Below are 27,428 nucleotides of genomic sequence, written 5' to 3'. Positions count from 1 at the left end.
TTTCAATTCAATAACAACATATATAAATAAGTACACATTCAAATTTTAAAATTCAACCGTATCTACTTGCGCTGGCTCTATAACTCTGACCTAAAGTCCGACTCCGACCTTAAAACCGACTCTACGTTTTTTTTTAAATATGGATTCCAAGATTGACCTCGGTATGTGTAAATAAATTCTTTTTGTTTAATAATAACACAATTAAATAGATAAACACTCAAGTTTTGAAATTAAATAGTATCTACTTGCACATGATTGCACCAGCTCTAACTCTGACCTTATAAGTCCGACTCCGACGTTAAATTCGACTTTACGTCTTTTTTGAAATATGGATTCCAAGATTGACCTCAGTATGTGTAAATAAATTCTTTCAATTCAATAATAACAAAATTAAATAGATAAACACTTGAATTTTGAATTTAGACAATATACACTTGCACCAGCTTTAACTCTGACCTTATAAGTCCGACTCCGACCTTAAATTCGACTCTACGTTTTTTTTTGAAATATGGAATCCTAGGTTGACCTCAATATGTGTAAATAAATTCTCTTAATTCAATAATAACACAATTATAAATAAGTAAACACTCAAATTTCGAAATTCAACAATATCTACTTGTACCTGCAGCTGTAACTCTGACCTTATAAGCCCGACTCCGACGTTAAATTCGACTTTACGTTTCTTTTGAAATATGGATTCTAAGATTAACCTAAATATGTGTGAATAAATTTTTTTAATTCAATTATAACACAATTAGATAAGTAAACACTCAAGTTTTAAAATTTAACAATATCTACTTGCTCCAGCTCTAATTCTGACCTTAAGTCCGACTCTGACTCCGACTCCGACCGTAAGTCCGACTCTATACGTTTTTTTTTTTATCTGTTCTATCACTGGGAAATTTTTCTATCGTCAATTATTTTTTTCCAATTCTTCTTTAATTTGTCTTTGAAAAATCTTTATCCGTCTCACAAACGAGATTTAGAAGAGATCCCAAAAAGACTTAATTTTTTTACCCTTTATCATATGATAAGAAATAATCAATAGAAATTTTTATTTTGTAAATATATATGTATGCAGTAACAATAAAGAAGAAGTGATATATACAAGAGTGCTAATGAAGGGTACATAGTGGTTTCATGGCATGCTTTCGTAAAGCCGCAAGCTGATGCACCTGTCTCCTCTCTCTTGATTCTTATTTACCCCACCTTTTTGTTTTATTTGAAATCCCTGTCGAACTCCCATGAACATCGTATAAACCTACATCTTACATCACGTTTTGATATATACAACAGTGTGTGCAATAATATATATTTAACAACGGGAGATGAAAAACTATACAACACAAATATACTGGAAACACAAACACACACACACACACACACCGCGACTTTTAACGAAGAAGTCGTTTCTTTTATGGTCTTTGGCACTTGACGAGACACACATCCCGTCACCACTGACATATCAAAATGCCAATGACTTTCAAGCTGCAACATCTACATAAACATTCATATGTCGCTTCTTTCTGACTACTAACGAGATTTTAATTTATAGAAAATCAATCGTCACATTATCAATCAAATGAAATTATTATTATTTTTTTTTTTTCACTCCTTTTTTTTTTAATTCATTCATCTTGCTAAATATTCAATCTAATATTTATTTTACTTTGACATTTTTTAAATGTTATTTAATTTATTCAAGTTGTTAATTTTAAAAAATAAATAAATATTACTATTATATTTTTAGTTTTAGCTATTGCCTCTAATCGAAATAAATATATATAATTTTTTTTTTCGGACTCTGTTTTAGAAAATGTATTATAAAATAGTATATTTTAAGTAGCAAACCGGTAATGGAAAGTTGGAATCGTACACAGTAAAAAATAGTTGGTAAAATTAACAAATTCAGTTTGTTAATTTAGGTCCACCAACAAAACGTTTGTTAATTTAACAAACATTTTATTTGTTAAATTAGGTCTACAAATAATTGTTTGTTAATTTTACAAATATTTGTTTGTAAAATAAAATTTACAAACAGCTGTTTGTTAATTTTACAAATTTTTGTTTGTAAAATGAAATTTACAAACAGCCGTTTGTTAATTTTACAAATTTTTGTTTGTAAAATGAAATTTACAAACAGCTGTTTGTTAATTTAACAAATACTTTTTGTTAAATTTTTTTTTTTTTGTTTAAGCAAAAAAAAAAATGTATATTCATTTATATAATATTTTTTGATACGTAAATTTTATTATTTTTCATATAACTAAACAATGAAATGATTCACTCTGTACATATGAATATTTATACAATATTATTTTATCAATTACAAAATTTACAAAAAATAATCTGTTACAATAACTAATTTTTTATCTGTATAGACTCGTTTATATTCTAACTTTTCATGAGGTATAGATTGATAACTTCATGTATACATAATTCAAAAGTATTTTCTACAATATATCCTAAGCATGATGGTGAAATACCTTCTGTCTTCCAACTTTGACAAATGATATAAAACTTTAAATTATGTGAAAAAATCATATGGATTTTTCCGAAAGTTGGAAAACTATTATAGTATTTGATGTACAAATAAATTTTTGTATTATCAAATGTTCACCTCGAATATCAACACTATTATATATACCTATAGAAATATAATTATTTGAATTTATATTTAACGTTTTGTTAATAATATCACAAAATTCACTTGACTTTAAACTTATTATTTTTGTGTTGTTAATTTGTGGTTCGTCTTCAGAATATAGTTTTCTATTATTCCATGTTTGTAGCATACATTTTTGATGACGATTAGCCAGTGTATGTGCTATGTCTTTGAAATTTTTCAACTTGTATACGAAACTTTTTAAAAATCCATTTTTACTTTCGTATTTCATGGTCCAATGAATTCTTGGTAGTCCCATTTTACTTATAATCATTGGAAGATGTGTTATCAAATGATCTTTCATTATCAATGATGAATTAAATTCATTAATAATAAGACTATGATGGTCTTTAATTAAAACTGTTAGTCTATCTAACATATCATAGCTTATTGTTGGAGCAAAAACAATTTTCATAATTTCTATTAACAATAAAATAACTCTCCATTTTTTTGTACCCTCATGATTCAATTTCGTTATTTCATCAGTTAAAAAAAGTGGTAAATAAGTCATCAAACAAAACATTTGAGCACCACGCTGACCTACTAAATTTGCGTTTTTATTTAAATCTATTCGACATGGATGGTTATAGATCTATTATGTGAGCCATAATCAAAAGTTGATATTTTATTATTTAAATTTGACAGATCGACAATACCTATCTTGATCAAATATTTAAGTACATATTTTATATCTCGGTGACAAATACCAAAAGTCATGGAATATATCAACAATTGAACTATCAACAAAATCATAAAATTTCAACTCTACTTTTTTTTTTTTTTATAAAATTAAATGTATCATTATTACAATATTCTAACTGATGATATAATGAGATAAATTCTGATTTAGTTCGCAACAGACTTTCATTTAATGAAACACTTTTTCTAGCTTCTTTTATAGTTATTTTACAAATTCTACAAGAATGTGCTACGAAAGATTCATTCATACCTATTATTTTGCTCCTCTAAATTATCAAAACTTACAGATATTAAACTGACAAAAGAATTAAGTCCTTTTATAAATATACAATCTGTTTCGAAAATTTTTGAATCATTAACTATTATATTTTAAAACTGGATTTATACCAAAACTTTAAATATCAGAATCATAACCGAGGGCAAGTAAACGAATATTGTCTAATTTTGAAAGCATATGTTAAGGTAAATTTAAAATGGAAAAATAAAAAGCACCAATTTTGTGTATACCGGCTTTCGGACTCAAAGGGTTGCAAACCTCAAACTCGTCATAATAAATTTGTAGATGAATTGAAATTTTATTTATTTGAAAAAATGTATTATTTTTAAATACACTACCATCTTTGTAACTTTTGTATACGTTTTAAACTTAATAATTATTATCAGCAAATTTTTTAGTCAAACATTGTTGATGAAATTTACCTTGAAATAAAACCACATCTCTGGGTTATTTTTTTATGTTTTAAAAGTTCATATGCCACAATATTGACAATAACTTTTCTACATTTTTTTGTTAAATATCCTAAATCATTGTATATGATTCAAATTTTTTATCTCCATATTAGTGATTAATGAGACGTTCTTTCAATTGCTTGATAAAATAAAAAAATTAGATATTCAGTAAAGGGAAAAAAAATACAATTCAAATTCTTTCTTAACAACTAACTTGAGCTAAAACCACGTCCCCAATTATTTTTTTTTTTAATTTTGGTTTTTTTCGGTAAAGGCTCTTTGTCGTCATTGAGATCAATTGGTTTATCTGATGGTACTGGTATAACATTAGCACTTGTACTACCATCAGCATGCTTTAATCCATGAGTTTGTGTAACATTAGCAACTATATTTTTAGCTGAAAAAACATCACATAATATGATAATGTCAACAAATAATCAATTTTTTAGTTAATAATTTCAATAAAATAAAAAAGCAAAAAAATCTTACATATATCTAACAAATTTACTATTTTCTGTCTAAGTTTAGATGTCAAGCTATGACTATTTCAACGTATAAAATTACATAATATATCTGAATCAATTAAAACATCATTTAGATCAGTAATCTCAATATCTTGCTCCTCAGGTAATGCAAATATTGCATATACTTTAAAATTGAAAAAAGTATTTATGAATCAAACAAATTCTTAAGTGAATTAAACAAAATAAATAACTAATAAACCTTTGTGGATGATATCAGCATATGTAAAATGCTCTGATAGCTGTACCCATTTTTTTTCATTTTTATACTGAACAATAATAAAAACACATTCGAGAATTGATATTGATAAGGAAATTCTTCTAATCCATTTATATTCTTACAATATTACCTGATATTTAACAATTAATTAATTATCAAGTAAGTAGCTTCGAAAATATTGTCAACAAGCATATTGTTATTATGTTATTAATTAAGAATTAATTAAAAATATAAAATAACATTTATAAATAATCTTGAAGGGATTTATAAATCACTTTAAATTAACTTACTTGATGAAGTCATTGAAAACACGAATTATTGATTTATTATAATTATAATTTAATAATTATTTATTTGTTTTTGAAGAAAAAAAATACTTCACGTGTTGTCTATTATCAACTGCTTATAAAAACACACATCGTCCGACTCAATCCGACCGTATGCAAGATTTTTTCAGATATTCTTCTTATTTTTACATTAAATTTTCATTTATATGTTACAAATTAATTTTACAAAAAAAAATTTGTAAAATTAACAAACGAAATTTGTAAAATTAACAAACGGAGTTTGTAAAAACATTTTACAGATTTTTTGTTGGTAAAATTAACAAACGGAGTTTGTAAAATCATTTTACAAATTTTTTGTTTGTAAAATTAACAAACGGAGTTTGTAAAATTAACAAACAGAGTTTGTAAAAATATTTTACAAATTTTTTGTTTGTAAAATTGACAAATAAAATTTGTCAAAAGATTTTACAAATTTTTTTTTGTTAAATTAACAAACAAAAATTTGACAAACGACTGAAGTCTACAAATTACAAACGAATTACCAACTTTTTTTTACTGTGTATATATATATATATGTCTATAGACAAGGCTCTGTGTTTAAAACTTCTCGAAACAATCATTTCTGAACAATAATTTTTACAGTGATGACAGATTGTTTTTTATTTTTCTACTAAAGGTTAAATTCAATCGATGAAGACAGTAATTTTTCAAGTTTTCAAGTTTATAAATAAATATATTTATCATTTAACAAAAGTTTGAAAAACTAGCTATTTATCAAGTGTGAAAAAAAAATATATTTCTGTATTAATTTATTTAGTCTTCTAAATATATATAGTTTATAAACAAAACAAAATTAAATTTGTGTAATTTTTACTTTATGTATATATAAACACAGAATTAAAATTTTGTAAAGCATATATCTAAAATATCTTGCTTTTAAACGGAGATTCGTAATCGTGCAAACCCGTCGGCATATTTCTCGCTTTGTTGTCGCGTGTGGCAGGCGCAAGCATACTGTCGACAACACTCTACAAAACAAGACATACGTCACTTGTCACACTGAGTAGCAATGAAATGAGAAAAAACATTAATGAAAAAAAAAAAAAAAAAAGCTGTAAAAAAAATGTCATTTAAAAAAAGAAATTATAATTTTTAAAAACAAAAAATTATATATCAAGTTTTCATTTAAAAAAAAAATTTCAATATGATGTTAATTGATAGACTGGGAAAAAGATTTTTAGATATAGAATATTTTAGTAAATTTACAAATAGAAAAAAAAAAAGCTGACTGGGCCAATTTTACTGATGTTAAAAGATTATGTCCTTGCGGGCACTACAGAAACTAGTCAACAGCCTTGGTCAAAAAAAAAAAGCACAAGAGTTTACTTTTATATATCTAAGTGTTTTTTTTTTGTTCTTCTTCATTTTTTTCAAGATCTGCGGCTTTATACCCTCGACTTAGTCTTTTTGCCAAACGGATATAGCCACTCCTGATACATCTCTGTCTATCTTTACTCCAGGATATTTAGTTTGTCCTTTACTGCAGGTTTTATTTTATTTTTTTATATTTTTTTTTCAACTTAAGACTCGAGGAATTAATAGCCAAGCGGTGTGTCAAGATGAATATATACACGAATGTGCTTACTACCTCATGTACCCAATGCAAAATTTTAAAAACTTAAATTCACCCGGTTTCACACGACTGTCAGAATGGCAACGTAGCCTTAAGATTTTTTTTTTTTTCGCACACTTTATATCTTTTATATTTTATTTATTTGTCTGTTTTACGACCTCTTAATCATGTCTCAAGATGAAATTTTCTTTTTTAAACATACTTTAAAGTTACACGATTATTTATATATGAAAAAACAAACAAAAAAAAATCATCATAATGCAAAACTTTGGCACACTTATATGTGCTTTATTATACTTAAAAAAACAAAACAACTTTTAAGAATCTAAACTAAACACTGTACCAGCAACCCTCCATATTGCAAAGCAAATTAAAAATATATTGTTTACATTGCAGTACACATGGAAATAAAAGCTCAAATTATTATCTATTATTTTAAAATTTTAGCATGATATACTACTTATTTATATTTGATTTGAAAAATTAGAAATATTTAAAATTGACGCGGAAAACGACAAAGGCATGCTAATTAATTTGGAGTCGATCCAGAAATTTTTCGAAATTTTTATCTTTTGCGGCACTTTCTTCAAAAAAAAAACACGCACTTTTATATGCTTTCTGTCTTTTTTTCTTTAATATACTATTTTTTATTTTATTTTTCATTCGCTCTCACGTTAAATGTCACTGTTAAGTTGATTTACTTTTTAGAATTCATGATGATGCTGATTATAAATCTTTGGAATGTGGGCTTGAATGTAGAATTAATGATTATTATTTTACTGCAGTTTCAGTAAAATAGAAAGTGACATTTAAAAAAAAAAAAAAAACCAAATATGAATAAACATTAAACACCTACACTATAAACTTATCGAAAATCATTAATCTAAACATTGATAATAATCAGTCATTATTTTACTTGTCATCACGCATTAAAAATCATTTTTCAATTGGCAAACTATGATAAAGATATGAGTATAATTTGCACTGCAATAGTACAAAATTTAAATGGACTCAAATACAAAATAAATACAACAAATAAAAACAGCACCCTGTTGTGCGCAGATGGTCGTACGCGTATAACAGAAGCACGCCTGACCTCATGCCAGACATATTAAAAGAAGCACGAGGCCGTGGATGACAAAGTTGAGAAAATAAAAAAAATACAAAAATCAAATTGTATATATATAAAAAAAAAATAAAAAATAGACATTAAGACATATTGAGATATTAAATAATGATTGTAAATACCATCAACAATATTACAAGCTTCAAAAAATCATCACCTCATAAAACAAAAAATAAAAAATGTTTTATGTTTGTTAATTTGTTTTTTTGTATATATACACATTTATATTAACTGCCTAGTAAATATTTGTTCATTTGATAGATTATCATGATATAATTTATATGTTTTCAGTATCGCCTCGAATATTAACACCCCCCATGAATTGAGAGAAAATATTTTATAAATAGAAAAATGAAGAACCTGTTATCTTTGGTTATTCAAGAGCTTACGTAAAGAAGCATTAAAACTGCAACCAGGAAAAAGGAAAGAAAACTGCAGTGATATTTACCAAGGTATTTAAAAAAAAAAAAAAAAAAAACAACAACTCGCACTAATTTATGATTCGAATCATAAATATATATCTGGTTTATCAATGATTTTCTATCAAGTTGATTGATTGAAATTTTCGCAAACTTACTCTATCATACTGATGAGTTGAAGTAGCTGTTGAAAATGGCTGAAAAGGCGCTGGTCTTGCTGGACTATGATGAGCAGTATGAGGATTAGCATGTGGATGAGTATGTGATGCCGCATGAGAATGACTTGGGTGCGGGGGCGGCGGTGGCCTCTGATAAAGATAAGGATAATATTGATACATCACCTCGGAGCAGCTCATCACACCCCCCGGACCCGGCACTGCAGAGCCGGCCTGCCGACTTGCGTATCCGAACGTTGCACCCACGTAACCACCTGCTTTTACTTCCTCCACTTTTGTATTTATATATTTTACTTATTTTCTTTAATAAATATATATATTATTATTAATAGTTTTACGAATAAAATTTATTATTCAACTATGAATTTTTTTAATAATTGTTTCGCAACAATTTCATGCAATTCCAGAATAGATCATTGTTGTTCTTCACCAACGGTATATATGTTAGTAAAGAATGTGACACTGATGACACTTCATCGAAACCTTGAAGGATGATTTATCAAGTTTGTTATTTCAAAAATTCGTAATAGTATAATAGTCGTCACTTGTGTTATATTTTTTTTTACAATTCATATGCTGGAAAAAAAAACTTTTTATTTTATATACACTGTGTGTGTGTGAGAAACACGAAAAATCCATTCACCGTCGGATATAAAATCAGCTTTATATACAGTTGGATATACAATACTGTCAAATGCTATAGCTATAATTTATTTCTTTTCACTACAATTTAATGATCTTCACTTCTTAGATAACTATACATATCACACACACACACACTAAAATTTGCACTAAAATAACGTAAAATTTTAGCTGCTATAAATTTTTCATCACCAATTTATGAACATATTAAAAATAATATGTTCATAATTTAAACATTCATTAACATGTTATATAGCTTGGCCTGTGGATATGTATAAAAACTGATTGAATATAAACACCTTTTTTTCTTTTCTTTTTTTTTTTGAAAAAAAAAACAAAACAAAAAATAAACAATATTTAGTCCTTTGGATCTAATGATATGACTTCTTTGGTGGACAAACACAGACTGAAGTCAGTATTTTGTACGTCACCCTTCTCTTCACTAGCAGGTTCTTTTTCTAGCTAATGTCTTCCCCCTTGTGGTGTCTTTCAAGTAACCGGTGGACTGTCCCACGAGTGTTGAGGGTCGAGAACCGCCCGATCACCCCAATATCACAAACCTTGGTATACGCCTACTGGCAGTACCAACTACGGACCAATCATAGCAACTCTTGGTAACGTCCAATGAGATAACAGATGCCACTCCTATAACGCTTGTTTCTGTATTGATCTCACAATGAACCCCTTGGCTACCACACTAGTATTAAGAAGTTCCTACTGTAGGATTTCAAAAACTTTCTATACCGACACTCTCCTATCATTGTGAATTTTCTACAATTTTATATGGGATCTCTGCTGCTGCTGCTTTATATACATATACGAAAGTACGAAGAATGGGGTTGAGTTTTAACTATATATATTATATTATCGGAGAATGCTTTTCTATATATACTCTGTAAATTGAAGAAAACTTTCACACTTTTGTTCTTGTTTTATTTGGCCAGACTCAAGCATAATGAGTCTTAATTAACAGCTTAGTAATGTATCGATAAAGTTTTATTTCTTCTTGTGATTTTGCACTGTAATTATCATGCGGGACCTTTTCTTAAATAGATATACATATAGTTTTGACCTATTTTTATTTTTATTGAAGAAAATTTATTTACTCATCAAAATAGATTCTCTTCAACAGAGATAAAAATGAAAAAATTTCTATTGCTATTTTCATTTGGGTATAAAACTTTTTTCTATTTTTTTTTTTTTGCAGTGACTAACACTTGACCGTAACAAATCAGTTTTTAAAATAGCTGGTATTTTAATCCAATATGTTATCTAGCAGGTTTCAAAGACTTTATAGGGTGTCAGACGAATCCAATAAGACTCTCCCTATCACTCAGGACAAGCGTGACATTGCATCTAGCATGCTATTATTTATTTTATTTATTATTTTTTTTTTTCTTTTATATTCTTTATTTTCTACTCTATACATACGTTGTTGTCTGGATCAAACACGTATGCAATACAAGGTATAAGGCGAAGGGTTCACTATTATTGTGCACGTGCAGGGTCATCCACTTGACAATACCCAGGGTCGCACCCTGCTGCTAATAGTTGGGTATAAATTTGTCAGTGATATTAAGAATGGGGTGAAATATATATATACGATGAATGACGACGAGATGACCCCACAATATATAATATGTTTCATGGCTATTCTATTATTATATGACAGTAAAGATGCTCCGCTTTTACACGAATAAACCTCATATATACAGAGAGATGCAAGCTCGTGCAGAATAATTAATTACTTTCCGCCGCCAACTCGATTCATAAGCTTATTATTTAATCCACCTCACGTATGTTTTTTAAATGTTTTATTGTGGTACAATAAAACAATAATTGCGCGGCAAGAATAAATTACAGAAACTACTGCAGGTAATTTCAAGTATAAAATAAAAAAAAGATATAGAATTTATAAATATTTGCCGTCATTTGATTCAACAACAAAGTAGTCGCCGAAGCGAATTGCTTCTTATAAGTTCAATTCGTTTGCTTTCGCACGGTCGATTAACACAACGTTTTATACTTTCGATTCTTCTTTTGGGAACCTTTACTCTTTGCTCCTATAATTTCGTTGGAGAAATAGCGGCACTTACTAAAGAAGCCGCGAATCATGTTTTTTGACAGTTCGCCAAACGCAGGATCTCTTTCACGAGTCCTACGAAATCGCAGCAACAGTTCAGGTACAAGGATCGTTAAGAATGTTGAAATAGCAAATTAGAAGATTCCACAAAGCAGCAACTTCTTTCACTCACTTGTTCTTGTTTACATTCAATGCGGCTTGATTGAAATCATTTGGACCACAGTGATTTGTGCGAAAAACTTTTTTTTTTTTTTTTTCTTCTTTTTATTTTCACGTTATGAGACATACTTATAAAGTTATTTTTGCATAGTAAATTTGACTCACTAAAATGATCTAACTCGAATGACTGGAATGAATTTTTTTTACTTATTAAATCTATGAAAACGAAAAAACAAAAAAAACGAGTACAGTATCAAAAATACATTGAAAATAATCAAAGAAAGAAAAACTGTTTTTAAGGCTAAGTTCAACGAATGACAGTTTTGTTGAAATTTTAAAAGCATCTTTTATATCAACTGAATTCAACATCAAAAAAAGATTGTGTCTCGCCATAAAAAATATTGTGAGGTATGCCTTTGAAGTTTATGCTTCTAAGGCAGTGAATGATGTCTAAGTTGAGTCGTATTTGTACTAAAACCTCAAACAAATACTTATCATAGGTACCTCAGACAAACTAAAACACGATAGACATCATCTACTTGTCTCATAATTTACTATTTCATGATAAATAAAAAATAGGCTAAACCGTGTATAATTTCTTTAACATATAAATGAATTTATTCTTTTACATTTTTTTCAGATTTTGATGTTTCTGCTTTAACTTCACCACTTTTTTTATCATCACCATCATCTAAATATTCCTCCCATTTGTCAATTCTTGCTTCAATTTCAGCTTCAGTTTCATTAATTCTAAAAAGAAAAAAATATTACAAAAATTCTTTATTATTTGTTGTTAACTTAAATAATAGCTTATCAATAAATAATAGAATATCAGTCAATGATAAATTTAACAACTTATGATAAAGTTAAAATCTATTTTATCATCTTACTTGTATTTTGTTTTTCCATCCCATATTTCAGCAGTTATCTGTCTTTGACCAAACCAGCGACCGTTTAAAAGTTGAATGCAAGTTTGTGCTTCAGTAGGTTCACGGAAAGTAACCTGAGCAACACCTTCTGGATGTCTCTGCATAAAAAATATGATAAAATATATAAAAAATAAATTTATGATTACACTATACAATAATGTAAATTAACAACAACAATAACTGTTGATAAATTCTAATAACAATTTTTAAAGTTTCATTATAATAAATGAGTCATTTAAAATGACCTTAATAGAATCAATTAATTGATAATCTTTTTCAATTTAATATTCTCAAAAATTAGGAGTTTAAAAAAGTTATTAAAGATATTTCTAAAATAAACTTCAATTATTTGCACCCTTTGAATTTATTTCACAGAAAAAAATTTAGTTCTATAACTGTAGAGTCATTCAATTTCGCTTGAATTGATTGCTAACGTTCTAGGCGAGATTTAGATTTTTAGCAGTACATACATATAGAGGAGGGTTCACTGTATTTATGGAGCAATGTGGCTAATTCCGGTCAACTTTTAACTTAGCAACACGTGTATTTGACAGACATTTCAAACCGAAAATAAATATCCTATTTTTTTTATTTCAATAATATCATTGAATGACTATAAATTCTCATTTAAAAAAGTACATTTATAGATATACTGGAAAGATATCAAATAAAAGTAACAAATTCCAAGTTCAATGACTTGTATAAACCGAGAAAAATTAAACAAATGTGATTATTTAAAATTCGTTTTTTTCCATTGAATTTTCTTGAAAAATATCAAGTTTAAAATAGCAATATTACGATATCCATAGCATATGTAAATTATATATATTTAAACATTTCATTAACTGTATGCAAAAAAAACTTTTTGAAATGTATTAAAATTCTATTCGCAGCAAGATAAATATTCAAAAGACTTTTATAATAATTTAAATTTAAAATAAAATAGTTTAAACTTACATCGTAAAGTGTAACTTTTTTAACTTCACCACATTTGACACACTCTGATCGAATGTCTTGTTGATATTCAAGTAAAAGCTGAACATCTTTATCAAAGTCCGTTGGAGCAAATAAATTTTTGATAATAACAATTCGTTCATTTTTCAGTGGCTCATTTGGTAAACGATCTGGTTGCCAACCTAATAATCTGTAAACATAATTAATATTCATATTAATTTTGTATTCATTAAATAAATAATTTTTAAATTATTTATATTAACATAAATTTTATGACATCATGTTACAATGATGTCACAAAAATATTATTTTATTCACAAATATATATTGTTAGTCGACTATAAATCACCAATGATCTTACTGCCAATCTAACAATCTATAAACAATGCTATAAAATTAATTAATTCATATTAATTTTGCATTCTTTGAACAATAAATTTATAAAATAATTTTTACTAATACCAATTTTGTGACATCATTTAACTATGATGTCACAAAAAATATTATAGTCTTTATATTATTCACAGATATTGTTAGTCAAGTATAAATTATATTAACATGATATCATATAAAAAAAGGTCACGACAATATATATTGCACAAAATTAATAAAAATATTTATTTCTATAAAAATATAATTAGGATTATAATTGACGGTCTGGGGATCGAGTAACCCGCAGGGCAATCAGAGATCAACATATAAAATTGTAAATGTATTCAAGAAAAAAAAAAAAAATATCAATTTTTAAATCATAAATTTAAATAATAATATACTGTTGACGAAAATTAATAAATGAACACCGGTGTTTAGGAAACTTTATCAATGGCTTTGTTTTTTTTTTATGCTGATTTTATGAGAAAAAGGAAAAAATTAATTTTTTTAATTTTTGATAAATGACAGAAATATTAATTATTCAACTGGGTGATGCCATCAGCGATATTTTTAAAAAGAAATATGAGAGATAAAGTTTGCTAAGCTATACTATTTGACAAGTCTCACTATCTTATGGCTTGATAATTTTAATTATTTATTTTTCCTTTTTACTTGATTGAAATTTAAAGGTATTATTATAAAATTATCATCTAATAAAGATTAAGAAAAATTGATAATCAACTGTCACGTAATTAAAAATGTTCAGTAATAAATTATCAACTTGTATATTGCCTTTTTTTTTTTTTTTAACTTTTAAATAAAATATTGAAATTCAAGAACTTGATAGCAATTTAGTTTTTAAATTTTTTAAATTTCTTTCAGCTCATTCATAAAAAAAATGTCTTTATATATGAAAAATAAAGACACATATCATTTACATTTACGTTTCAGATTTCAATATAGTTTTATCAATTGCTTAATTTTTTATTTTAAATTCAAGGACTTGTAAAAAAATTTTAACGAAAAATTACAGGACCAATTATTTGCCTTAAAAATACATATATGTCAATTCATTCATTGAGATAATAATCTTTATGTTATCAATTAATTATAAAGGTTAGATTTATCATAAAGATTATGCATCAAGTATTTATATGAAATCATGTTGGAATTTATAAAGCAAATTTAAAAATAAAAAAAAATACAAATTTAAACACTTACTTTTCGTGAATTTTTTTTTGTCGTTCTTTGTAATTTTTCTTTCGTTTTGGTTTGAGAGCTGGATCAAATTGGCCTTTCATTTGGAATTTGGCGCGTTCAACAGAAATTGTTTTACCACGTAGCTGTGAACCATTCAGCACATCTAAAGCAAGATTCACTGACTCAACCTAAATAACAATAAAAATAAAAAATCATTCTTTTAAACAATTCAAATGCAAGTCACAGATACAATTTAGATATAATCTTTGTACAAAAAAAAAAAATAAATAATACTCAAATTTTTTCATTTTTTTTATCCATATAAAAAGTCAGTTACCAAGCTCAAATTTACGTTTTATTCTTTTACCACAAGTCTGATATATATACTCTCTTCACGAAAAATAAAAAAAACTATACTCTGTTGTTAAATACGTAGTTAAAATGCATCGTTGAACAAAATGATCATTTTACGACGTAGTAAATATATATACAATCAAAACTTGTTGAAAACAATATAAAAATATTATTATATTAATTGTTTTTCCCTTAAATTCAAGTCCCCATAAGTAAATTTAAAATACTTTCTACTAATAATTTGAAAAAAAAGTTACAGCGTTATAATTTTTTATTCGCGTGATGAATAAAAAACTTCAACTGGCTTAGTTTTAATCTAGCACAACTTTTAATTTGAACAAAAAAAAAAAATATGCACAAAAATCACGAATGGCACATACAAAAATCACACATAATAATTATAGATAAAATTTGGATTAGTTGTGTGTGTGTTACTATGGTTAATTTTATATATACCTGCAGATATTATCATAATAATTTTATCGTCACGACATTTTACTACGAATAAACAGCTATAAATTTTTCGTAGTCTGATGCAAAAGCATATGTCATACTTATAATCGTCTCGCAAGCGTTCAGACATATAAAAACTAGTCAACCTTATAGTAAATAAAAAAAATAAACATTCTTTAAAAATGATTCTACAAATAAAATAAAATATATATATATATATGAATTTAATGACTTAATATAAAAGACGTTACCCATTCATCATTTCTCATCATTATTAAATGTTTGCATAAAATTTAGTTATAATGAATTAGTTAAAAATAAATAAAAATAAAACAATACAAATGTGTTATTGGTGAGTAGAAAATATATATAAAGGGGCAATTCTCGTTTAACCTGTAACGTCAGCACCTCAAAGGAGAACGATGAAATCACTTGGATAAAATTGGAACGATACAACAAACGAAGATTAATTGGACATGTTTGTTTTTCTCCTCTCTCTCTCTCACCTATTCACAAGAAATTGAAAAGATATTTCAATCAGACAAGATAAACTGATATAAATCATGATCATCATGAAACTATTGATTATCATAATTATAATAATAGCAAAATTTCATTGAAATAAATTTTTTTTAATAGTACCAATTATTATATAAAATTTTACGATAGTTGTTTTGTTTAAAAATAATTTATAGATGAACTTTTTAAAATTAGCTATTTAAATTTTAAATAAATAAAAATTGAGCAATTAAATTTTCAAAAATCAACATACATCAATTTTATTATTTAAACAAAATTGTATGTAACTATAACGAAAGTAAATATAGAATTTTATCACTCATACACAGATGTCCCAGTCTAAACCAAAGAAATTTTTATGAAAAATATATATATTTTTTGATAGGATTATTATTATTAAAGATAAATCTATTTGTAAATTAAAATATAGGACACTCTGTTATGTGTTATATAATGCAACTTCATTATGGCATATCCTTTGAACATGTACCAGACAACTTGGATAATCATTGCACTCAAGATATGATTTTTTTTTTTTTTTTTTTTTTTTTAGTTTCAAGTGGTGGTAGGTTAATTTTATTTTTGGATATCCTATTTTAAATTATTATCGATGTATGAATGAACCGGAAATTTTCTGACGATAAACATTTCCATAAAATTATTTCGTTTTTATGATTTAATATAACTTTGAATTTAAAAAAAATATATTTTATTATAGTCAAGGGTGATGAATTACAGGCACAGTGAGAGTGATGAAAATAGCACGTGCTAATATTGTTAATAACATAATTTCTCTGTACACTATAAATTAATATGAAATTTTTTTTTTTGACGGTTAAAAAATTTCAAGTTATTAATTTTAAAGTTTAAGATATATTGTAAAAAAAAAAATAAAATAAAAAATTTATTATTTGTGGTATACTTTGAAGAACAAATTTAATAGGAAAACAAAAAACTTATTTTAGCTTGTATATATAAGTTCACAAAATATTAAAACGAAACTGATGACTGCGGTGAGACAAAAAAAAATTATAAATGCACTGTGTCATTTTTACGATCTTATTTTTTTTTTTTTTCAAGCTAAAAACGATTGTCTGGAGAACATTTACTGGAAGATATATAATAAACAATTTCAAAAATAATTTAACCAAAAAAAATTTTAGAGTCAGAGATATAAATTTATCAAGTCAAAAAATAGCAAATGCACTATGATAAATTATTGTCAAAATAAAAAACATAAAAGATTACTTTTATGATGAGGGGGCGAATGAAAAAAAACGACAATCAATCAAACACATTTGCATGATCAATGTCAAGAGTCTTCTTTATACTGAAAATATTATTATTGTTAATTATTTTTAGGATAGATTTTGATTTGATAATTATAAAAATATCAAAATCTATTTTTATTATTTTTGGCAATGTTTTCAAATCAAATCAAGTAAATTGAATTAATTGTTATTAAATATAATAATATTTATGCCCAATAATGAAGCTTTATTTGTATAAAATTTATTGAAAATAATCAATATTATATATTATGTTTTTAATCGAGCTATAAAAACAAATAAGATGAAATACAAAAAATCAATTTCCATGGAATGCCTCATATATATTTATAAGAAAACAACGGCGTATTCATTTATAATACAAATTGTTGTTGAGCCTAAATAATAAAAGCTATCTCAAAATCTGTCTGTGTATGTGTAGTATAAAATAGAATCAAGAATGAATCACTTTATTCATGAAAATAAAATAGTATATTTAATGGCAAGTAGATATATGCGCATTGGATGCACAAGGAAGATTGAGGGGGTCTGAAAGGCAACATGACCAAGCCTATAAGTGGGCTTAGATTGCATATATTTTACACGGAAATTACAACACTATATATAAAAGCCTGAGCTCGTTTTCAATTTTTGTTTGGTCTTTTTTTTTTTTTTTATAATAGTGCAAAAAGTTTTAGCTTCCGATTTATATCATCATAAAGTAAAGTTGCCGAAGAGAAAAAAAAAAAAAAAAGAACCAATAAGTATATTGCAATTATTTTGCAGCTTTGAAATAGAAGTACTTTTATGAAATAAAACATTGATTTAAAAAAAAATTCAACTCTTATAGATGATTATTTAAAAATAATGTTTTTTTTTTTTTTTTTGCAAATTTAAATATGCGATTTCATGTTCGAAAGAACACGCTCAATATATATATATGTATATATAATTAAAATTATATGGTGCTTTAATTTTAATTTTTTAAAATTATATTCACGTCACTTTGTCATGTATAAAATGTGCAGCATTGATTGGTTATGCGGATGAAGAATTAAATAATTTTAAATGAAATATATGTGTGCAACGGGGAGGATTACGTATCGATGATGATGATTATATACACAGAAAAAAAATTATTACGTTTGATAGGGATGGCAAAGCACACACCATGCATCAAGCAGCTTTACGTGTGCTCTTTTTATATATATACTATGCTAACATAAATGTATAGTTGTATGTGCGGCAACAGTGAGACCCAGTGAGACTTGCTACGCAACCCACAGTTTTGGTCAGTATGTCGCGAATCATCACCGTTGAACGTTCCTCTGTATGATGAATTTTGAAAAACATCAATCCTAATCAACCAAGTTAATTAGACAAAAAGAATTTAATTTACAACAAATAATTTGAAAACTTTTATCAAACTTTTATCAGTATCAAGAAAATAAAAAAAAAAGTGTGAAAAAATTAATGTAATTTCTCGTTTTTTGTTCTATAAAATAAACAACTAAAAACATTATTTAAGACCACGTCATAATTTAAATTATATTTTTGAATGTACAGAGTATGTCAACCTGAGTTTTTATCATGATGATTTTATCGCAACGATCGTTATCAACATACAAAGATTCTGGTGAATAAATTTTTTTTTTTTATTTTTTTTTAGCAATATTTGAGTGACTATAAATTATTTGAGACTAAAATTGTATATTTTTTTTATTAAAAAATAGACAATATGTGGAAAATTTTGATCCTGTTACTGTGCACAATAGGTAATTTTAATTATTTTTTAATTAATTTTTTATATATCTCATCAAAACAAAGTATGGAATTTTAATTAACATAATAATTATACAAAATCTGATAGTACATGTGTTTTTTATGTATTACAAATATTAAAAGATGGTTTTAGTTGAGTTAAAAAAATGAAAAAAATAAAAGGTGGTTTAATAATAAACGCAACAGATAAAAACATACGACTTTTTCTATTCGCGAATGAGAAAAAAATCTTAGCGTTTAAATCACGACAAACGATAAATAAAATTTTGTTGAAATACTTGAAATACAAGTAAACATAAATCATAAACATTATTTAATTATTTATCTGTTAAAAATATTTATTTCAATAAAAAACAAGATTTAATGAAATAACTATTAGAATTTTAATTTAAAAAAAAAAATAAAAAAACTCATGAAGTTGTTTAATTTCTTTTAGAAAGGAAATTTACTCATATAGATTAAATTATTTTTTTTTTTTAATATATTGTCAACCAAAACCATAAAAAATATATTGCTGCATTTAAAAATTTGCACAACGATTCACCAACATTTAGCGTCACTGGTAATAAAACATGTGTGCCGACATGTTAAGATCCGTTATATTAGATAAGATCTTTAAAAAAATTTTACTTTTGTTTTTAAAAATTAAAAAAATACACATATATTTTTTTTATATGACAATTTTTATATTTATATACTTGGAGGGTGACTAATTATTTATGAAAAAAATTTATTTCTCTGTCATGAATCTTAAAGGGTTAAAAGAAGAATTAAAAAAAGAGAATAATTTTTAGCTTTTTGTTCAACCGAATGAATTTTTTACAGACAAAATATTTCAAATTAAAATTAATATTATCAATGATTTAAAAATATATTCAACATTGGCTTCATTATTTTATTATAATGTCAATCGTTAAGATTAATCTCAATCGATGATTCAATTGCATGAAGACATTGTTGAGAAATATTGCTTAAGCTTTGACGGTCAAAATAGTCAGGTCAATAAACATTTATAAATAAAAAAGATATTCAACTTGTTTTAAATTTTAATTTCAGTCTCAAAGTATAAAGAGAATATTCGTGAGTAAAAGGGCACAAATCTGGTTATGAAAGCAACAAAAAAAAAAAAGGGGACCTATCTCTTTGTGCCCAAAATCTATCGAATTTACTGGCAAATTTTTTTTTCCTTTTTTTTTTTCGGTGTCTGTGTATACTGGTCTGTACCGGTCCACACTGTAAACTTGAAGCAAAGCTAATTTTTTTTTTTTGAACGATATTGTATAAAATCATTGGAAAAATCTACCAGTTTTTATTTGTCGTTTTTTTGTTTTTTTTTTTCGATTAAAGATAGAACTTTAATTTAATTAAGTAAATAAAAAATATTATTTTTATAAAGCAGGTATAACGTCAGGCAATAATTTTGATGTTCAAACAAATAATATTTATTCACCATCGATTAATCGAGAAAAAGATGGACAAGATTTTGATGGAATTAGACGATTTGCTTGTCCTTATGGTTTTTTTCGATTAAAAAGAAATTGTTATCATCTAAGTGCAAAAATTGCAAGATGGATAGATGCATATCATGATTGTCGTGATAAAAATTCAACTCTTGCTGTACTTGATAAAAAAGGAAAAGATAGACAACTTCGAAAATATTTAATGAGCGAACAATTTAGTAAGTTTAAATTTATAAAATGTTTTTTTTTAAAAAAACATAATTAAATGTATAATATCAATCAAATTGTTTTTTTATAGCCAAACTTGAAAGATGGATTGGTGGTATTTATAATTGGCTTCAAATGTCATGGAAATGGGGTGAAACTGGTGAAAAAATTGAATTTGAAAATTTTTCACGACTAAATAATTCTGAGTTAAATAATAATCCTAAAGAATATGCATGGCATTGTATTGTTCTTGATCCAACTGACAAATACAAATGGAATCCAAGAATTTGTCTTCAACAAAAACACTACATATGTGAAGTACCAGCTGGACGTATTGGTATAATAATTTATCACAATTTTAAATAATTTTAATTAGAAAGTAAATAAATATTAATTCAATGTTTTCTTTTAATTTTAGGAAGAAGAAGAAAAAAAACAATTGAACAGGATCAAGCGCCACTAAATCAAAAATTAAAACAAAAAAAAAAATCAAATAAAAAGTATGGAAAGAATAATCAACAACAAAATGATAATCCATTGAAAAATAAAGAATTTTTAGCGAAGAAAGATAATGCAAATGGAAAATCAAATCATGGTGTTAATTCAAGATCAAGACCTTTATCACAGTAAGATTAATAATTATTATTATTATCATTTAAAGATATTTTAATTAAATTAAATAATGGTTTTTAAATTTCAGAAAGAAATCATTAACTGAGAGAAAACGTATGGGTACTCGTCATCAACCAAATCGAAGAATACATCAAAATAAAAATCCAATACCACAAAATGTCAAACAACCAGTTTTTAAAACATTCACTGGTGATGCATCAAAAAAAGGACAACCTTGGCAACTTGCTGATGAAAATAAACTTCAACAATTCCAAGCACATATTAATGATTTTACACGAGAAGAAATTTTATTAAAAATATAATTAATTTAAAAAAAAAAAACACATAGAAATGTGTGCTTAAATCTATTCACCAATGTTTTTAGTTTCTATTTTTATTTTTTCAATAAAATATTAAAGATACAGGACACCTAAACTACTCAAACTTAATGTTTTTTTTTTAATCATAAAAGTACGTAATGAGCATTAAAAGTTCAATAGAATAATTTAAAACTATATTTTTATATTTTGCAATAAGCCAGCTAATTATTTAATATTTTTTACCGATAAAAAAATTGAAAAAATATAGTTTTGTTTAGTAAAATTTGGCAATTAATAATTTGATAATTTTTAATTTATTAAAATATTTAGTTTTAAAATGTAAATTTTATCCTCGTTTATATTTTAAATGTCATAATAAAATTAAGTTAAGTAAAATGTATGACTGAATGAAAATTAATAAATATAAATAAAAAAAAATAATTTACTAACCTTGATATAAGTGCAGAGAGCATCACCTTTTGGTTGTCCATCAGCATCCATGTATAATTTTAATTTTGGTTTATTTTTATCATCACGTAAAAGCATACCATACTTGGTAACAATTTCAACAAGTTCATCAATTGTAATATCAACTGGTAAACCAGATATATAAATTGCAGTATTATGTGCTTCATCAATTTCAAACCATGTTGGTGGTTCAGCTGCTTTTCTTTTAGCTTCAGCTTTTTTTTGTTCTTTTATTTCTTTAATATCAGCTTTAGTTTTTATTTCAACTTTTGAATTGTTAGTAGTACTTGGCTCAACCCAATGGCCATAACTCATCTGATATTTTGCCATAAAATCATCATCAATCTAAAATTTAAATAAAAAAGAATATAACATTAAAAAAAAATAATAACTATCTATACTAATTTTATTTGAAAAGATAATTGAGTTTTTTATTATTTATTTTATTACCTTTGGGAACCAAGCTTTTTTCTCACGATCCCAAAAAGAAACAGAACCATCATTTGGATCTGTGTAAGTGTGTGTATCATTTTCAAAGCCATAAATACCAACAGGATTAACCATAGATTCACTGGACCTTTCACTTTGCTCTGATGTATTTATATTATCATCAACATTATCCTTTACAAGCCACTTGTTTTCTTTTTGATCAAATTTATAGGTTACATTACTTGCTGTATCAGTATAAATATAATTTTCACCATCAAATTCATAATTTTTCATTGAATCATTTGATGTACTTGGTTCTGTTTCTCGTGGTATCCATGCATTACTTTTGACATCCCATGTCATTTGCTTTTTAGTTACTGGATCATTGTAAATACAAAGATCACCTTCGTATGTTAAATGCTTAGAATAATCATTTGAATTGTCTAACATTTTTTTTTTATCATCTACTTCACTGTTTTCCTCATCATCATCTGTATCAAACTCTTCAACTGTCTCATTATCATTTGTATTTTTTAAATTTACATTTTTTCTTTCAAACTCAAGTGAGACACTTTTGTTTTGCTCATCTTCTTTATTTTCATTCATTTTTCTGTAAAAATGAAAAACAAAAACAAATAGTTTTTAAAACTGTTATAAATATATTGAAAAATATATTAAATAAAGTTATAATTATATTAAATAAACTTACCTTTTATATTTTTTAAATATTTTAATTATTTTTGCATTCAAAGACAATTGTTAGTAGATTTTTATGTGATAATAATATAACATTATTATAAACAAACAAATGCAAGTAAATACGACACTTTACGTTGCTTTACGTTGCTTAACGTTATGTTACACCAATGAACACTCAATGTTACTATATGGTTATTTAAACGAAAACACGAAAAAATGCAATATCCCTAGATATGCGCAATGGAGATAATGCGCACGTATATACGAAATGAATTTAAAAAAAATTCAAATTATGTATTAAAAGTATACAAAAAATGAATTAAAAATTCAAAAGAAGTTGTTAAACAATATAAATAAAAAAGTAATTGATTATTTACTTGCGCTCAAAGCAGCAAGTGTTTTAGTTTTTAATAAAAAAAATAATTTTAATCATTATAATTTGAAAAAAATATGTACATAAGTTTGTCAATTATTATTGTGGTAACGTGCGTTCAACAAGAAGTTAATTAAAACTAATAATTATTATAATAAACCTGAAATGGAATAAAATGGGTATAACAATTTTACATAGAAAAAAATCAACTAATGTCTTGAATTCACGAATACCTGAAAATTGAAATACATCCTATTCACCCCCGTCTACTCTGTTTGAGATAGACAGGTTGATGTACACACCTTGATCAATTAACTACGACCATTTACTTTGGTATGAAAAAATTATAATTGAATAAAAATGTAATCAAGGTGAGCTAACAAGTCACAAATATATATATATGAAAAATATATCGGGGATTATCAAGTAGCTTTAAAGAATATAACAATAGATTCTTCAAAGTTACAAGCTTGTTGACGCACATTTAACCCGAGGGATTGGTTAATCAAGTGACCAGAAGGCCTCTTACCTTATTTAGATGATCTATGAGGAATAGCATAATCAGCATTATTCAGATGCTCCAACTCTAACACCAACTCAGCGTCTCATCAATGATTATGATTTATGTTGTGAATATGATTACAATGAGCACACAGGTAAAATCCATTAATTATCTTGTTATGATTAGCATCCACTATGAAATGATACGATAAAAATTATTATGATATATATTATGAGATTTTTTTAAAACTAAAACTATAAAATGAAAATAAAAATTCACTAAATCATAATTCAAATCATTCAAGTACCGATTTACATTTACATACACCTTGATTCACATACAACTCAATTAACTCTAAACTTCAAGTCTAAAAAAACCAGAGTTATTTTTCTTGATTCTAACTGTTTCATTCAATCATTGTATTATTATATTGAATAATAAATTGCGGTTCAATTATTATGATTCACGAATAACAAAAAAAAAAAAGTGTTGGTACACGAATTAAATTATACATGCGTATTTGAAACGACAACTATCTAACCAGTTGCTGAATGAACTGTACCTCATTCGAACGTTTTCTTCATTGAATATTTTCTACCAGTGGCATTTGCTTCTACGCATCCTATATACCTCAAACATACTGTGGATTTGTTGCATTCAAACACATTCACAAAATAGCATTCATATCCACGCTAAATTACAATACATTGTTTCGATGATAATAACAATGAAGCACGATAAATGAACTAGATGATACAACTAACAATGTACATATATGATTTTTTCTTTAAAGCTGAAACCAGTTGTAAATATCAACGCAATTTTTTTTTTTTATAATAAATAATAAACATATTTTCAATTTAGATTTGTCGCTGATGATCAGGTCAGGTTACAAAAGCCATGGAATAAACTGAAAACAAAAGGAAAGGATTTTTTTTTTTTGTCTTTTTTATTGATTTAGGTAACTAGCAAGTGCTCTACTGGATCCATAAATGATGAATTATGTTGGAGAGTTGCATCAACAGGAGGATCATCATCGACATTTGGTACTGCTGTTTTTTTTTTCTCTGGTGCTGGCATATTTAGATGATGAATGATCAAATGGTATGGGATGGTGATCACATAAATGTTCTCTGGCATCACTGTCATCATCTTATTCCTTGGTGAAAAACAACTTCGTCCATCTGATTTATGTGTTGGTGCGGTTACAAGTTTCCCAAGACCATCTTGTGATTCTTGATAAATCTTCATTGTTGCTCAAATAATCTTGTCATTGTTATTTCTTCAAGTTGATTCGTTTTGAGTTTAATCTTCTTTTATGAATTTATATCGCAATTTATAACGCATTATTTTCTTTTTTTAGTTCGATCGCATTAGGTTTACATTTAAGTTGATTACTTAATGTAACACTTCGCTTTAAAATTGACTTTGGTATTATAATTAATACTCTAACTTATCATTTTTTATATCGTTAAAAAACCATTCAATATTTTTATGCCTTTTTTCATTTGTGATTTAGTTATATCAGTATTTAATATGAAATATCCTCAATCATATATATTTTTTTTTTCCATAAATATTTACTGATTGTACGGATTTCATATTAAAATTACTGAATTTGTCGAAGAAAAACTAAATCCAACATACCTTTTATCACCATCAGCATCATCATTATTCTCTTTACTTGTTTTTTCTGATAGTCGTGGTAAAATAGCTAATTTATTCATGAAATAACATCAATTATCCTTGTCTTTTCTCTGTCAGCACAGCACCACTTGTTTCAGTTGTCCAAATTAGTACAAGAACATTCAATAACATTCTGTAACATAAACAAAATAATTAAAATATAATCAACTATTTGTACACTTTTTATTTGACGTTACAAAACAATGTAAACTTACTGATGTTGAAAACAACATTGTGGTGAATGTCATGTTACGGACATATTGCTGGATCAATCATTTTTCATCTTGGCTTGACGCGTAGTTGTTTGATAAATAAATCCTCAGGACATACTAATTTAACCAATACTTTCTGTAATTTTAAACATAAAAATAATTTAGCAAAGTGTTGGATAAATAAACAAACTTCGATGACAATAAATACAAATATATTTACCATTATGTCTAGTTCAATGAAGTACCAACATGGAAAAACAATGCTTGTCAGTTCTTCACTCTCATTGTCCTTATGATAATTCATGACAACTTGTTATGTATCTATAAACATTAAATAATCAATATCATTATTAACAACAATATTCAAGTAGAAAAATTATAAACTAATATCAGTATTTTTGACTGTTATCTATTGCATTAAATTTACAAAACAATACTCTATTTTGAATAACCATAAATGGATAGTTGTTTGTTATTTTACTATTATTTATATTTTATTTATTACTCTGCTATTGTTTACGATTGTTTAACTATTGAGTAACAAAAACAAATTGAATAATAATTATTATTATTTACCTGTGACTTTTTTGATACATAAATGTGACCAAGGCCTTCAATGCTTCACTGTAAATACACAAAAATATTTTAGAAAAGAGTTTAATAAATAAAAAAAATTAATTTGAAAAATCAAAAATATTTATTACCTTGTTTTGTTCAATAAAATGCCAAGACCTTTGTCACTTATGAGGTCATTTACTCCAAATAATTATTGGCCATTATTTTTTGTCTCTATAAACAACAAATAACAATAAAATTAATTCAATTTTATTCTCTGATATTTATTATATCGTTTTTACAAACTTTTATCATTAATTTATTGTTAAAAATTAATTGTAAAAAATATTTATAATAATTTACCTGCAGCCACTTTGAACAGCAAATGCCCCGGCATCGGTCCGTGACATGACCACTTTCAACAATATGAAATATCGTGAAAAATACGTGACATCCAGCCATAATTTATCACTCAACAGATAGCCAGTGAAAAAACAAAGCGATTGATTATAAATTTCTGATTAATTAAAGCAATTAATTAAATAAATCACTGTGATTTGAGGAGCAGATTTTCATGTAAATATTTTTATTTTATTACTGAAAGTATTTTATTTAATGAGAAAGTCATCGTCAATTTTAAAACGAGTGCAGCGCTACTAAGCGGTAGGAATAACAACTACAAATTTACCGACCGCTGTAAGTTTTTAAATATTTT

The 27,428-nt window shown here is 25.9% G+C and overlaps 3 protein-coding genes and 1 long non-coding RNA gene across 6 annotated transcripts in view; 1 reads left to right on the top strand and 3 right to left on the bottom strand.

Annotated features, from left to right (window-relative positions):
• The window catches only part of LOC122851893 (protein vestigial), a 47,635-nt gene extending 37,889 nt beyond the window's left edge, over positions 1-9,746 (bottom strand). The window contains exon 1 of the mRNA XM_044151396.1: positions 8,458-9,746. Within this exon, the coding sequence (XP_044007331.1) occupies positions 8,458-8,655 (198 nt within the window). The 5' untranslated portion in view covers positions 8,656-9,746. The remainder of the gene's footprint in view (positions 1-8,457) is intronic.
• A 1,915-nt stretch (positions 9,747-11,661) lies between these two features.
• LOC122851871 (HIV Tat-specific factor 1 homolog) lies at positions 11,662-23,518 on the bottom strand. Its single transcript, XM_044151365.1, has 7 exons — positions 23,396-23,518; positions 22,708-23,296; positions 22,240-22,602; positions 14,836-15,002; positions 13,246-13,432; positions 12,250-12,386; positions 11,662-12,109 (listed from the first exon to the last, which is right to left on the bottom strand). The coding sequence occupies exons 2-7, from the start codon at positions 23,290-23,292 to the stop codon at positions 11,977-11,979; spliced, it is 1,572 nt and encodes a 523-aa protein (XP_044007300.1). The 5' UTR covers positions 23,293-23,296; positions 23,396-23,518; the 3' UTR covers positions 11,662-11,976.
• On the top strand, positions 18,716-21,811 carry LOC122851877. 2 transcript variants are annotated; one of them, XM_044151386.1, is made up of 6 exons: positions 18,716-19,044; positions 19,142-19,183; positions 20,590-20,868; positions 20,949-21,194; positions 21,276-21,483; positions 21,558-21,811. In XM_044151386.1, the coding sequence occupies exons 1-6, from the start codon at positions 18,999-19,001 to the stop codon at positions 21,790-21,792; spliced, it is 1,056 nt and encodes a 351-aa protein (XP_044007321.1). In that variant the 5' UTR covers positions 18,716-18,998; the 3' UTR covers positions 21,793-21,811. The 2 variants fall into 2 exon arrangements, with proteins under 2 accessions (XP_044007321.1, XP_044007312.1); XM_044151377.1 differs by having other exon boundaries at positions 20,587-20,868.
• Positions 23,519-23,880: 362 nt separating the features above from the next.
• LOC122851862 lies at positions 23,881-27,289 on the bottom strand. Of its 2 annotated transcripts, XR_006373748.1 has the most exons (7): positions 27,077-27,289; positions 26,863-26,947; positions 26,735-26,782; positions 26,379-26,479; positions 26,162-26,294; positions 25,908-26,079; positions 23,881-24,452 (listed from the first exon to the last, which is right to left on the bottom strand). It is a non-coding gene; the product is annotated as an uncharacterized LOC122851862 (long non-coding RNA). The 2 variants fall into 2 exon arrangements; XR_006373746.1 differs by lacking the exon at positions 23,881-24,452 and having other exon boundaries at positions 25,821-26,079.
• Between the last annotated feature and the right edge of the window lie 139 nt (positions 27,290-27,428).

The sequence above is a fragment of the Aphidius gifuensis genome, linkage group LG1 (genome assembly GCF_014905175.1).
Source record: "Aphidius gifuensis isolate YNYX2018 linkage group LG1, ASM1490517v1, whole genome shotgun sequence".
Lineage (NCBI taxonomy): Eukaryota > Metazoa > Arthropoda > Insecta > Hymenoptera > Braconidae > Aphidius > Aphidius gifuensis.
Note: the sequence above shows the minus strand (reverse complement) of the source record. Positions and strands in the feature narration are given on the sequence as shown.